The following is a 13,068-nucleotide window of genomic DNA, read 5'->3' as shown; positions in this document are numbered from 1 at the left end:
AGCTTTCCAATAAGCAAAGACTTTTCTGATAAGATTCTGATGGTATTAGTGAACGTGATTTTTAAAAAATATTGTACAATGAAATATGGCAACATTTGACAGATCAATGTAATTTAATGAAGCAATATTTTCCAGCTGATAGTACAAAATTATATCAATATAAAGAAAAAAGAGCCATTCAAAAATGCAATGTAGGTCAATGGATTTTAACAAAACAGATGACAAAAATGTCAGAGTCCACATTGCAACTAAACTTTAAGAAACTACCAGCAGCCAAGTATTGATATAATACCAAAGAAGAATATCTATGATTATTTGAAAAGGCTTTTGTAATACCCTTCCCTAGTCCTCCTTCCGTATCTGTTAGGCAGATTTTGTTCATATGTCAATACTTTCTGAAAACAAACACTGCAACAAATTGAACACAAAGGCAGATATAAGAATCCAGATGTCTTCTATTAAGTCAGACATTAAAGTGACTTTGTAAGAATGTACATAATGCCAAAAAGTTTGAGAACCACTGCATTAACACATGGAAAGGTGAGACACAATCAATCTACATTTACACTGCAAGAGCCATGACATATTCAGAAGAGATACAGGAAGAATTCTTGTCCAAGTCTAACTGCAAAGCCAGTCCTCTGAGTTTTTCTGTCCAGGCTGGATATAAGAACTGATTTGGCAGAATAAGAACCTTTATCAAGAATATTAAAAATAAGGTGGGTGTTTAGTCTGATGTACTGAGAAAGAGGGAACAAATGAAATTTCTGAAAAGAGAAAAGATACCAGTAGGGGTTTATAAGAAGTATTAGTCTGGTAACATTGTCTCTTTTGATACATAGTATCAGGACATCAAAGCATAGTATCTTTTGAAGTACCACATTACTTGGTTAGTTGTTCTGAAAAACTTAACACTGCTCCACAATTTTAAAAAATAGAGATAAGAAAAAATGATATAACATTGTCGAGATAAACTTGAGAAATATACTTACTTTTGGGCTCATCTGTTGTAACAGCCAAAATAAAATCATATGGAGTCATGAATAACTGCCCTTCACATTCTATAGAAGCAAACAAACGAAATCGCCTTTCCCGAGATGTAGCATAGAGGTCCAGGTCTTCGACTTCTGTTCTGCCAACAGCAACCTGAAGTTAAGAAAGCAAATAAGTCTGGACTGTGTGAAGCGACACCTCCTTCTAGAAGATACATGTCTTCAATTATGTTGATAGGGAATTAACAGAGCAAAGGAAAAAAGGTGAAAATACATAATCATAAATAAATATCCACATGAATAAAATGAATTAATGTTCAGAAGATCCTACTATGAATGAACATCATTCAGATTCTGAAGACTTTACACTGGCTCTTTGAAGGACTTGTGATTTCTTTCTTCAGTTTCAGTCTCAGAGAACATTAAATTTCTGAGCTAGTAGTTTCTGCAGAAGGAACACCAACTCTTGCTGAATGCCTACTATGTACTCCCTATATAGGCCTACTTATTTAATTAGAACTCTTTTCACTGAAGTCTATTAATTTTCTAAAAGAAGAAAGGGAAACCCTGATAGGCTGTTCATGGCAACTACTAAGGAAACCATTTAGTGGCAGAGTTTGGATTTGTGCTGAAGTTGCTAACTCTAGATCACTACAGTCGAGTTACCACCAGTGATCACTCTGAATTCTACCCAAGGTTAAGATAAGCAGAATGAGGAGTGTGTATGTATGGGGAGAAGGGAATGTCTTTTGTTTTCCTTAATTTTAAAATCTTTCCTTGTAGATAAATAATTTCTATTATTTATTTTCTTTTAACTGTAACAAAATTTTTAATGTTTTTTTCCTGATTCAAAAAGCAATGCATAGTTACTATATATAATTCAGAAGATAGAATTTAAAAACTTGTAGATATAACTGTTTTTTTTTTTTGCCAAAAAATCAGAGTTATACTATACTGTCTGGTTATCTGATTCTTTTTACTAATTAATGTATCATTTTTCCATATCACTAAATAGCCTAGTAGACCATTTTTAGTAACTATGCAATATTTCATAGTAAATGTTTGTTGTCTAACTAAATTAATGGATTCCACATGGTTGAATATTTAGGTAATTCATAGTACTTCACTACCATAAAACAATGTTATTAATATAATGGCCAGCCTTGAAAATATTTAGATATATCTATAAATAGTTCCTTGGGATTAATTGCTGGGAGTAAACTTGATTGGTCAAACACAGTCATTTCATACACATTATCGAGATGCTTCCAGGAAGCTTTTGGCAATTTACATGGCTATCAACAATATAAAATTATACCTTTGCACATTTCACACAAAACATTTTATATCAGAAAAAAATTCTTATTTAGGATGACAAACTTAATCTCCTTATTGCCTCTCCTAGTCATTATCCAAACTGTGTACAAACTTAAAATTATTTAAACATCCACTATTTTGAGAAGTTGTATCAAAACAGATAAGAACTTTCAGTAAGGAAACTACATTTTATATTTCTAAGTTACACCTTATTAAATGAAAAGCTAGGCAAGTTATTAATCTTTTTTCTACTACTCTGAAGACTAAGACTTTTTAAAACATAATGGAAATAGTCAAATAAAAAAAATTTTTAATGCCCTTTTTAAATGGCCTGTATAACAGGTAGAATCTAGTCTCAGCCCTTAAAGAATATATGCTCTATATAAGTGGACAAAATGCTAGTTGGAGGAACAAAAGGTAGAAACATGGAAAAGAGAGCAAGTCAGAGTAAACAGAAGAAAAGCACAATAGGTTGAGGTTAGTAAGACGGCTTTAAGAAGACTTCCCTGGTAGCTCAGACAGTAAAGAGTCCGCCTGCAATTCGAGAGACCAGGATTTGATCCCTCGGTTGGGAAGATTGCATGGAGAGCATGGCAACCCACTCCAGTATGCTTGCCTGGAGAATCCCTTGGACAGAGGAGCCCTGGCGGACTACAGTCCATGGGGTTCCAAAGAGTCGGACATGACTGAGTGACTAAGCACAGGAAGAACAAATGAATTTTAATGTCAGGAAGAGATATGAGCATTCTGGGTCTACACAGCATATTTGAAGGTGGAAATCATCTTCCTGCAACAAAAGTTTTGCATTCATGGAAAAGTGTAGGTAAACTGATAACAATTTCTGAATGAAAGACTAAAGGACCGGGATTTAATCTGACAGAAAACAAAAATGGCCTTAGGAGATTCTTAAGTGAAGTAATGACAGAAAGAAAATGGTGCTTTAGAAAGATAAAGCAACCTGGTAACAGAGATAAGCTGGCTCAGCAGTATATTAATAGCAAAGTCAGATAATCCATTTGTGTTGGGAAGTTATTTGGGCTCTACCATGGGTAAAGGAGGGCTTCCCTCATAGCTCAGTTGGTAAAGAGTCTGACAGCAATGCAGGAGACCTGGGTTCGATCCCGGGGTTGGGAAGATCCCCTGGAGAAGGAAATGGCAACCCACTCTGGTATTCTTGCCCAGAGAATCCCATGGACAGAGGAGCCTGGAAGGCTACAGTCTATGGGGTTGAAAGAGTAGGACATGACTGAGTGACTAAGCGTACATGGGTAAGGAGTCACTCAATCACTCAGTGCCAATAATGAGCAATAATTTCCCTGAATACTCCTCAGGGATCCATCTACCATCTTAAGTCCCCTTCTACACCTGTATCTCAGGGGCTTTTTCTTCCTCTCTGGGCAGGGAAACCAATCTTGTCTGTGACCATAGTTTACTCTCCTGTTTTCTTCTTGCTAAGCCATTTCCTTGGGCCGAGGTGGCCCCCATCAACCATGACTCATCTCCAGTGAATTTCCTGGAGGACCACTCAATGCGGGGCGCTCACTGCTTCAACACCATAATCTGAAGTCACGCTTCAATCTAACACCCAGAACCACAATTTTTGCCTATTTCCTGTGACCTAATATGCACTTTATGTGTGACTTCTTCCCCCACCTGCTGCCATTACTGCTCATGAGGTGCCTGTTGTTGTCTCATCAAACTATCCCTCCTTAAGCCTGGCCCCAGCACACCAAGCCTGCTTGACTGCTGCAGCTGGCAATTTGATCTACCTATGAGTTAATGCTGATAACTCCTCCTTTTCCTTAACTTCTACCAACAATCAATTAACAAAGCATGTTGTTCTCCCTCTAATTTCTCACATTCACCCACTGCTGCTACCTTTGTTTAAGCAATCACTACTTCCCTAAAATTTCAGTCATGGTCTGTGGTTTTCGCCTCTATTCTATCCTATGTTGAGAGAAAGAAAGGAAGAAAAAAACACACAGAACTGTGGAACAATTTGTATTCTTTAAACACAAGAAACCGTTTCAGAAGACATGTGAGTTAAAGGTTTTCATTAAAACATCACTGTATGTATGAGTTCTACCTCTTGTTGCCTTAGCAAAAGTACCCATCAGTTTTGATAATGGCACTAGGTGCCTACTGGTCTATTTATCACCTTAAAAGGTGTGGAGAGGAGTTTGGGAATGGTTTGTGCCCCAGACAAATACATTTATTTATAAATATATCTTTATATCCCTAAAAGGGATATATATATATATATATATATATATATATACACACACACATATATTTGGTATACATATATATGGCATATATATATCCTAAAGGGGAAGGATATGATTTACATATAAAAAAGATAACCAGAGCCTGAGTGCTTAAAAGGGCCTCCAGCTACTGCAGTTGTGCTGCTTCCTCCATTGCCTCTGCTCAATTTAAGGTGATAAATCACATGGTGTAATAATACACATTGTTGTTGTTCAGTCACTAAATTTCATCCAACTCTTTGCCATCCCATGGACTGCAGCACGACAGGGTTCCCTGTCCTTCACCATCTCCTGGAGCTTGCTCCAATGTCCATTGAGTCAGCAATGCCATCCAACCATCTCATCCTCTGTCACCCCCTTCTCCTCTTGCCTTCAACCTTTCCCAGCATCAGGATCTTTTCCAATGAGTCAGTTCTTGGCATCAGGTGGCGAAAGTATTGGAGCTTCAGCTTCAGCATCAGTCCTTCCAATGAATATTCAGGGTTGATTTCCTTTAGGATGGACTGGTTTGATCTCTTTCCTGTCCAAGGGACTCTCAAGAGTCTTCTCCAACACCACAATTTGAAAGCAACAATTATTTGTTACTCACCCTTCCTTATGGACCAACTCTCACATCTGTACCTGACTACTGGAAAAACCATAGCTTTGACTAGACGGACCTTTGTTGGCAAAGTGATGTCTCTGCTTAATACTCTGTCTAGGGTTGTCATAGCTTTTCTTCCAAAGAGCAAATGTCTTAATTTCATGGCTGCAGTCACCATCTGCAGCGATTTTGGAGCCCAAGAAAATAAAATCTGTCACTGTTTTCACTTTTTCCCCATCTTTTTGCCATGAAGTTGGCACTGCTCAAATGAACCATAGATTGGTAGTAAGTAAAAAAACAATTTTCTCATGCGATCACAGTAAACCAGCCTGATCCTAGAGCATTCTAGTTAACATTAGCTGGTAGGACTGGGCTCATCTGGCTGGAGGATCTGATGGGATGGACAGCACAACAGGAAACCAATACTTGGATCAGTTTTTATACTTTCTGTTCATTTCCACTGACTGATCCATCTCTTCATACTCAAACACCATAACGCTTTAGCTGCTATAGCTTTTGATTATGTTTTTGAGATTAGGTAAAGCAAGACTCCATATGACTGTTGATCTTTTAAAAATATTTTTGCTGACTGATAAGCAATTTTTTCTTCTAAGTGAGCTTTGAAATTAATATATCAGGTTCTGTTTTTAAGATTCCATTGATACTTTGGGTGTACACTGAGTTTTGGTGCAATTTAGGATGACTTGACTATAACAAAAAAGCAGCAGACTCACAGATATAGAGGACAAACTAGTGCTTACCAGTGGGGAGAGGGAGGGGAGGCACAGGATAGAGGTGGTTGAGTTTGAGATACAAACTCTTGGGTGTAAGATAGGTTACAAGGATGCACAATACAATATAACATAGGGAATACAGCCAATATTTTGCTACAACAGTAAATGGAGTGTAACCTTTAAAAATTGTATAAAAAATTTAAATTTTTTTTCAAAATTGCCTTTTCATTTTACAGCTGCTAGGAAATTGCATTTTACACTTTTAAGGAAATTATTTCATGGGATTTGCTTAACATTCTTTTCAAGTTTGCTAAAAATGTTTAGGGAATCTTCTTTCTAGCTCTAAAAAATAAATAATTCTATCTTTTATTTTACTGAGAAATTGTAAAACATTCTACATTCGAGTTCTATAATCTCAGTCTCGTTACTTACAAAAATAGAACATATACATGTAAATGTATACGGAAATAAAATTTTCAAACACACCTGTAAAATAAGTCATAATTTAGTCATAAAAATAAATAATGATCATTTTCAGGTAACTGTGGATCCTCTAAGTTATGCCAACATAAGTAAGACGAGTGGTTTAAGAACAGTAGAAATGATAAAAGTTACATTTTTAAATTACCTCATCTTCCCAAAAGAAATAAAAAAATACTGCGTCAATGCAATTATTTTCTCTGGAATTTCCAAGCTCAGACTTTTGCAACTAGTACTTGGATGTTACTTCTTAAGGTACTGAAACAAGGGCCTTCAGGCCACATCATTATCCTTCCTGTGAATAACAGAAAGCAAAGGTTCACTGCCAAGGCACCAGCTCATGTTACTTCAGGTCAGCAATTTGAAAATTTACTCTGTAGTAAGATCTGGTTTTCCCAGGGAGGCAAGATTAAATGCCAGATAAAGGATTCACTACTTAACAATTAGAGAAACTGATGCCTACAAGCTGATAATACCCTAAAGAGGTAACTTGAAACAATTATATCAATTATCTAAACACCATATAACGCATTACCTTTTAGCAACTGAGAAAAGGAGACCCGAGAACAAAGGATGGAAGAAGGAAAACTAAAAACCATTTGTACTGAGCAAAATTATTTCAAATACTCATGCTTAGTAGTTTATTTTTTTAATGTTTTATTAAATCGAATCAGTACTAGTTTTTTAAAGTAAGCAATGATTAAAACATGCATTTGATTTCATGTAGGATGGTGATCATTTGGTATGAGGCTCTACCTGATATTGGCGACTGTACCAACATTTACATAAAACATTAAAGAGCAAATATCATTTGAATTTAGATCTTTATTTTATATTTTCTGGGCAAGAATCTTATGAGATGTGCATGAGATTCTATTCACATCTATTTTTATTCTAGCTAAAAAGATGTTCATGGAAGTATTACATTTGGCTTTCTCAAATGGCTTCAGGCTGATTTAAAAGCTTCTAAGAAGATAAAAGGGGTAACATTTTCTTTGCTTGTTGGGTGGTCGAAAGGTTAAACATCAAATTCTCAGTGTGGGAAAATCCCAAAGTCCTCCAAGAGAAATGTTTTGATGCTTGGTAAATGTGTCCATTTGGAAATATACACAACTGAAGATCAATCAAGAAGCACTTCCCTGGCTGAGATCACACTGGGAAAAAAAAGTAACTGACCACTTATTTTAAAGTCTCCACTTGCACTGTTACACTAGCTTATATTACAGGATTCTTAACAAGTTTACAAAGTACCTTCACATATATCATTTCATTATTTGATAGGACGGTAGGTGAAGGTATCTCTGAGGTGGCAGTAATCACGGTGGTTTGATACATACATCTTGCCTCTTCCCGCTATTCTAGGGCCCTGCTCCAGCAGTGACCTCCCCTGCCTTTCCTACCTCACTGTTTTCCCCTGTTTCATGCCCACTGAGTGCTTCTCTTCTGCGCACACACATTTCTCCCATCTTGGAAGCTTTCCTGCCCACCTCTCCATCCAGCTTGTCACAGCGGGTTTCCTCTGTTTCAGCAAGTTCTCCCCTTCACCACTCTGCTAACGCTGCTTGTCAAGGTCACTGATGACCTCCGTGTTGCTAAATCCAGAGGTCAATTCTCAGTCTTCATCTTACAGCATCTGACCCAGTTGATAACTCTCTTTTCCTTGCAATAATTTTTCCTGTCCAAGTCCACCCATTCCTCATTTCCCTCCTATTACCCAGGCAGCTCCTTCTTGGTACTTTTGTTGATACTGCTCTAGGCCAGTCCTTGGACTTCCTCTCTTTTTTGAATCTATACTTACTTCCTTAATTATCTCATCTAGCCTTTACAGATTATAAATATACTGACAAATCCAAAATTTCCATCTCCAGCCTTCTGTGATAATATAAATTCCATGAAGGCAGGAATTTTTGTCTGAGTGGTACACTTCTGCTTCCCCAGTGCCTAGAAGTGTTTCTGGCTTGGAGAAAGCTCTCAAATATTACCTGGTACTAACAGTAATTATTGTTTTTTTTAATATTATGTTTCAATTTTTAAGGGAATCCTTATTTAACAATTTCAGTAAGTTTTACAACTGTATTCAGTCATTCATTTATTCAGCAAATATTTGAGAGCTTGGAGACTAGAAATAGGATGTATAACTTTGAAACCACTAGAGGAAGAGAAATGATGAAGGAAGAAAACACCAATCTAACGCCAGGTGATAAGGGGAAAGAGATAATAACACATACACATAATACAGCAAAAATGCATGCAAACATGTCCACAATTATAATAAACAAGACTGGGTTAAACTCCTCCATTACAATGATCAACTCTCATATTGTGTTTTTTTAAAAAAAACTATTAAATGTTCCTTACAAGAGTAAAACATTACCACAAGTGTTTCAAAAACATAGAATTAAGAACCAAAAGCATTAAATGGGACAAAGAAAGATTCACCAAGAAGGTACTACACACATGAACAAAACAGCTTAAAATTATATGGTAAAAAAACTGTTAAAAGAATGCAATCTGATCAACTCACAATCATGGCTGAGGTATCTTTACTAGAAATGGATAGGTCAAGTGGAGAAACAATAAAAAGGATCTGAGTAACAAAACAAAGAAGGTGCTTATTAACTTTGATTTTAGTAAACAGAATATATAAACTGTTTATTAGTCATCACGAAAACATCAATAAGATAAAACTGAAAGTTATACAGGTTTAATGAAATATTCATATAGTAGAGCATTATACAGGAGTGAAAATAAACTAGAAGTACATGTGTCAAGATGGATAAATTTCTTAAACATTAACTTAAAAGACAAATTATAAAAAGGTAGGTACTGTTTATATAAAATGTTTTAGTTGCAAAGTAAGTGTATACTATTCAAAGATACATCCATTTACAATAAAACTACAAAAACTTATGGGAATGATAAAATGGTTATCGCTGTGGAGAAGAGAGGATCATGACAAGAGAAGGTACATATGTTGGTAGTTTATTTTTTAAGCTCCTAGTACATACACAGCTAATATGCACTATAGTATTACTGTCTATTTAAAAGTTGGATATGTTCCATTTTAAAAAACAAATTCTTTCAAGGCTTATTACCTGATGCATATGGGAAAATGCTAAAAGACCAAAAGAAAAAAGGCCACTTCAGAAAATTTAAGATACACTGTTAAGTAAACAATGATTGGATTAAAAAAAGAAATAAAAACTGAGAATTATAAGCTTTTTGAAAATAAATGACACTTAGGAATTTACAAAGAGCCCCCTGTATAATTTGGTCTATGCCATTACTGACATAAAAAAAAAAATTCATGTATTTACTATAAGAACAATTAAGAATTTAAAATAAATGAACTAAGCATTTATTTACATAGAAGCTAAAAAGAGGATAAAAACTCAAGAAGCTAAAAAAGAGGATAAGATAAATTTGATGAAAAAGAAGGGAATAGACAATAAAGATAAGAGAAATAAACTCCCTCAATAAAACAGTAAACACAAAAAAGTGGCATTTGAAAAGATGTAATAAAACACACAAACCTTTATCAAGTCTGATTTTTAAAAAGAACTGAAAATGGAATAAACGTTAAACTTGAATTATGACTTATCCATAGTTTGGAAAGGCATCCAAATATAAGAAGAAGAGACCGATATATAATATATTGATATCTTAATATACTATCAGTTTAAAAGGCAAGAACAATATATACAGTATGGTCACATTTGTGCTATAAAGGAAATGATATGTGTTTAGTTTACAGGCCTGTAACATACATTTTTAAAAGCACTGAGAGCATAAAAGCATTTGTGACCTATAAAGTAGAAACAGGATTTAATATTTTGGCATCTCCTAAAAATCAGTCAATAAAAAATAAAAGTTGGCAAAGGATATTAATGGGCAATTCCCAGAAAACTATAAACAAACAAAAAATTCTCCACTTCACTATTAATCAGAGAAGTGGAAATGATAACAATCATGGTAAATCATTTTTCATACTCAAATTGGGAAAACAATTAAATTTGACAAAGTGAAAGGGGACACTGGAAGCCCATTTCTTATTGTTGGCAAAAGTATATCTTAGTATAACCACTGTGAAGAACAACTTGATAGTTTCTATTAAAATATAATAGCTATGGACCCAGCAACTTAACATTTGCATCTACAAAGAACCCTGGATATTCACTGTAGAACAGTTAACAGTGAAAAAATAGAAACAACCAAAATTTCCATCAGTAGAATACTGGTTATATAGATAATGACACATCACTAGAGTGGTCTGTGGTCATTTAAAAAGGATTCGATTCAGTAGATCTAGAGGTGGTTTTATGGTAAAAGCCACAAGACACATAGCAGAGTGAGAAAAAGCAAGTTACAGAAGAAAGGGTAAAAATAAAAAGATAAAATCAAAAAAAGCTTCGTGAACTTCCAGATGTTCAAGCTCGTTTTAGAAAAGGCAGAGGAACCAGAGATTAAATTGCCAATATCCAATGGATCATCGAAAAAGCAAGAGAGTTCCAGAAAAACATCTATTTCTGCTTTATTGACTATGCCAAAGCCTTTGACTGTGTGGATCACAATAAACTGTGGAAAATTCTTAGAGAGATGGGAATACCAGACCATCTGACCTGTCTCTTGAGAAACCTGTATGCAGGTCAGGAAGCAACAGTTAGAACTGGACATGGAACAACAGACTGGTTCCAAACAGGAAAAGGAGTCCGTCAAGGCTGTATATTGTCACCCTGCTTATTTAACTTCTATGCAGAGTACATCATGAGAAACGCTGGGCTGGAGGAAACACAAGCTGGAATCAAGATTGCTGGGAGAAATATTAATAACCTCAGATATGCAGATGACACCACCCTTATAGCAGAAAGCAAAGAAGAACTAAACAGCCTCTGATGAAAGTGAAAGAGGAGAGTGAAAAAGTTGGCTCAAAGCTCAACATTCAGAAAACTAAGATCATGGCATCTGGTCCAATCACTTCATGGGAAACAGATAGGGAAACAGTGGAAACAGTGCCAGACTTTATTTTTTTGGGCTCCAAAACCACTGCTGATGGTGATTGCAGCCATGAAATTAAAAGACACTTACTCCTTGGAATGAAGGTTATGACCAACCTAGAGAGCATATTTAAAAGCAAAGACATTACTTTGCCAACAAAGGTCCGTCTAGTCAAGGCTATGGTTTTTCCAGTGGTCATGTATGGATGTGAGAGTTGGACTGTGAAGAAAGCTGAGCGCCGAAGAATGGATGCTTTTGAACTGTGGTGTTGGAGAAGACTCTTGAGAGTCCCCTGGACTGCAAGGAGATCCAACCAGTCCATCCTAAAGGAGATCAGTCCTGGGTGTTCATTGGAAGGACTGATGTTGAAGCTGAAACGCCAATACTTTGGCCACCTCATATGAAGAGTTGACTCATTGGAAAAGACCCTGATGCTGGGAAGGATTGGGGGCAGGAGAAGGGGACGACAGAGGATGAGATGGCTGGATGGCATCACCGACTCAATGGACATGAGTTTGGGTAGACTCCGGGAGTTGGTGATGGACAGGGAGGCCTGGCGTGCTGCGATTCATGGGGTCGCAAAGAGTCGGACACGACAGAGCGACTGAACTGGACTGAACTAAGAGAAACATAAATCATTTATATATGATATATATTATAGGTACATACATATATACACACACATACATAGACATATTCTTATAGGCAGAAAAAATTGTGGAATGGTGTATTATTTTTGAAAAAGCAAACAGAACATATATTAGCTCCACTTTACAAAAGAGTTAGCTTACTCTGGCATCTAGAGAGGACTTAATCAGGGCTACACAGGCAGGAAATGAGTCTGAGATCAAAACTCAGGTGTTAGGACACTCAACTGAGTGTTCTTCCACATTACACAGCTTGGTACACTGAAATACAAGGGCACAGATTTTAAATCCTCCAGGCCTATGTTCTAATGCCAGTTTCAACACTTCCTAATTAGGTAAACTTGGGAAAAAGAGACTTCTATACTTTAGCATTTTCACTGTAAAATGGACAAATTAAGACTAACTCTGCTGGCTTCCCTGGTGGCTCAGTAGGTAAAGAATCTGCCGGAAATGCAGGAGACCCAGGTTCAATCCCTGGATTGGGAAGATTCCCTGGAGAAGGAAATGGCAACCCACTCTAGCATTCTTGGCTGGAGAATCCCATGGACAGAGGAGCCTGGCAGGGCTACAGTCCATGGGGTAGCAAAGAATCGGACACGATTGAGCAACTAAACAGCAAACATTAACCATGAAGTGTAAACATTACATGAAAATTAAATTAGAACACTTCCATCTCCTCTGGTCAATAAAATCAGTTCATGAAAAGTATCCTATCTGTTAATCAGCAGGGTCCAGAAATAGTCTTTGACACCTCAGGTCCACACATACATTTGCCAGCTCGGTACCTCCCTGTCACTCTAAGTTGGAAGTTCTCTAAATACGTCCATGGTGACCAAATTATTCCAATTGCCTGATATTTCCTTGTGGCTCCCATCTGCTTCATGTGCCATGACCTTTCTCTCAATCGTCCTGACTCAGCTCCAAACATCTAGATTATGCAATATGTGGTATTCCACTGATTTCTTGAGAGTGATAGCTGACCCTCAATGACAAAACCTCTAGCTATGCACGGAGCCATTGTTTCTGCGGTCTGATTCCATAATCACGCCAAAC

At 36.6% G+C, this 13,068-nt stretch overlaps 1 protein-coding gene across 13 annotated transcripts in view; it reads right to left on the bottom strand.

Annotated features, from left to right (window-relative positions):
* MICU3 (mitochondrial calcium uptake 3) overlaps nucleotides 1-13,068 on the bottom strand; it is a 76,478-nt gene that overhangs the window by 48,588 nt on the left and 14,822 nt on the right. For 8 of the 13 annotated variants that reach the window (XR_014062569.1, XR_014062570.1, XM_081521533.1 and 5 more), the window contains exon 2: nucleotides 993-1,146. The exons of 1 other annotated variant lie outside the window; for it this stretch is intronic. Coding sequence is in view for 10 of the 12 variants with exons in the window: in XM_081521533.1 (XP_081377659.1) it covers nucleotides 993-1,146 (154 nt within the window). In the remaining 2 variants the exon portion in view is untranslated. Of the gene's footprint in view, nucleotides 1-960; nucleotides 1,147-13,068 lie in introns of all 13 variants that reach the window. 4 more of the 13 variants (XM_081521528.1, XM_081521531.1, XM_081521529.1 and 1 more) reach the window with 2 other exon arrangements.

This window comes from Giraffa tippelskirchi, chromosome 8 (genome assembly GCF_054371585.1).
Source record: "Giraffa tippelskirchi isolate mGirTip1 chromosome 8, T2T-mGirTip1v1.2.pri, whole genome shotgun sequence".
In the NCBI taxonomy this organism is placed as follows: domain Eukaryota; kingdom Metazoa; phylum Chordata; class Mammalia; order Artiodactyla; family Giraffidae; genus Giraffa; species Giraffa tippelskirchi.
Note: the sequence above shows the minus strand (reverse complement) of the source record. Positions and strands in the feature narration are given on the sequence as shown.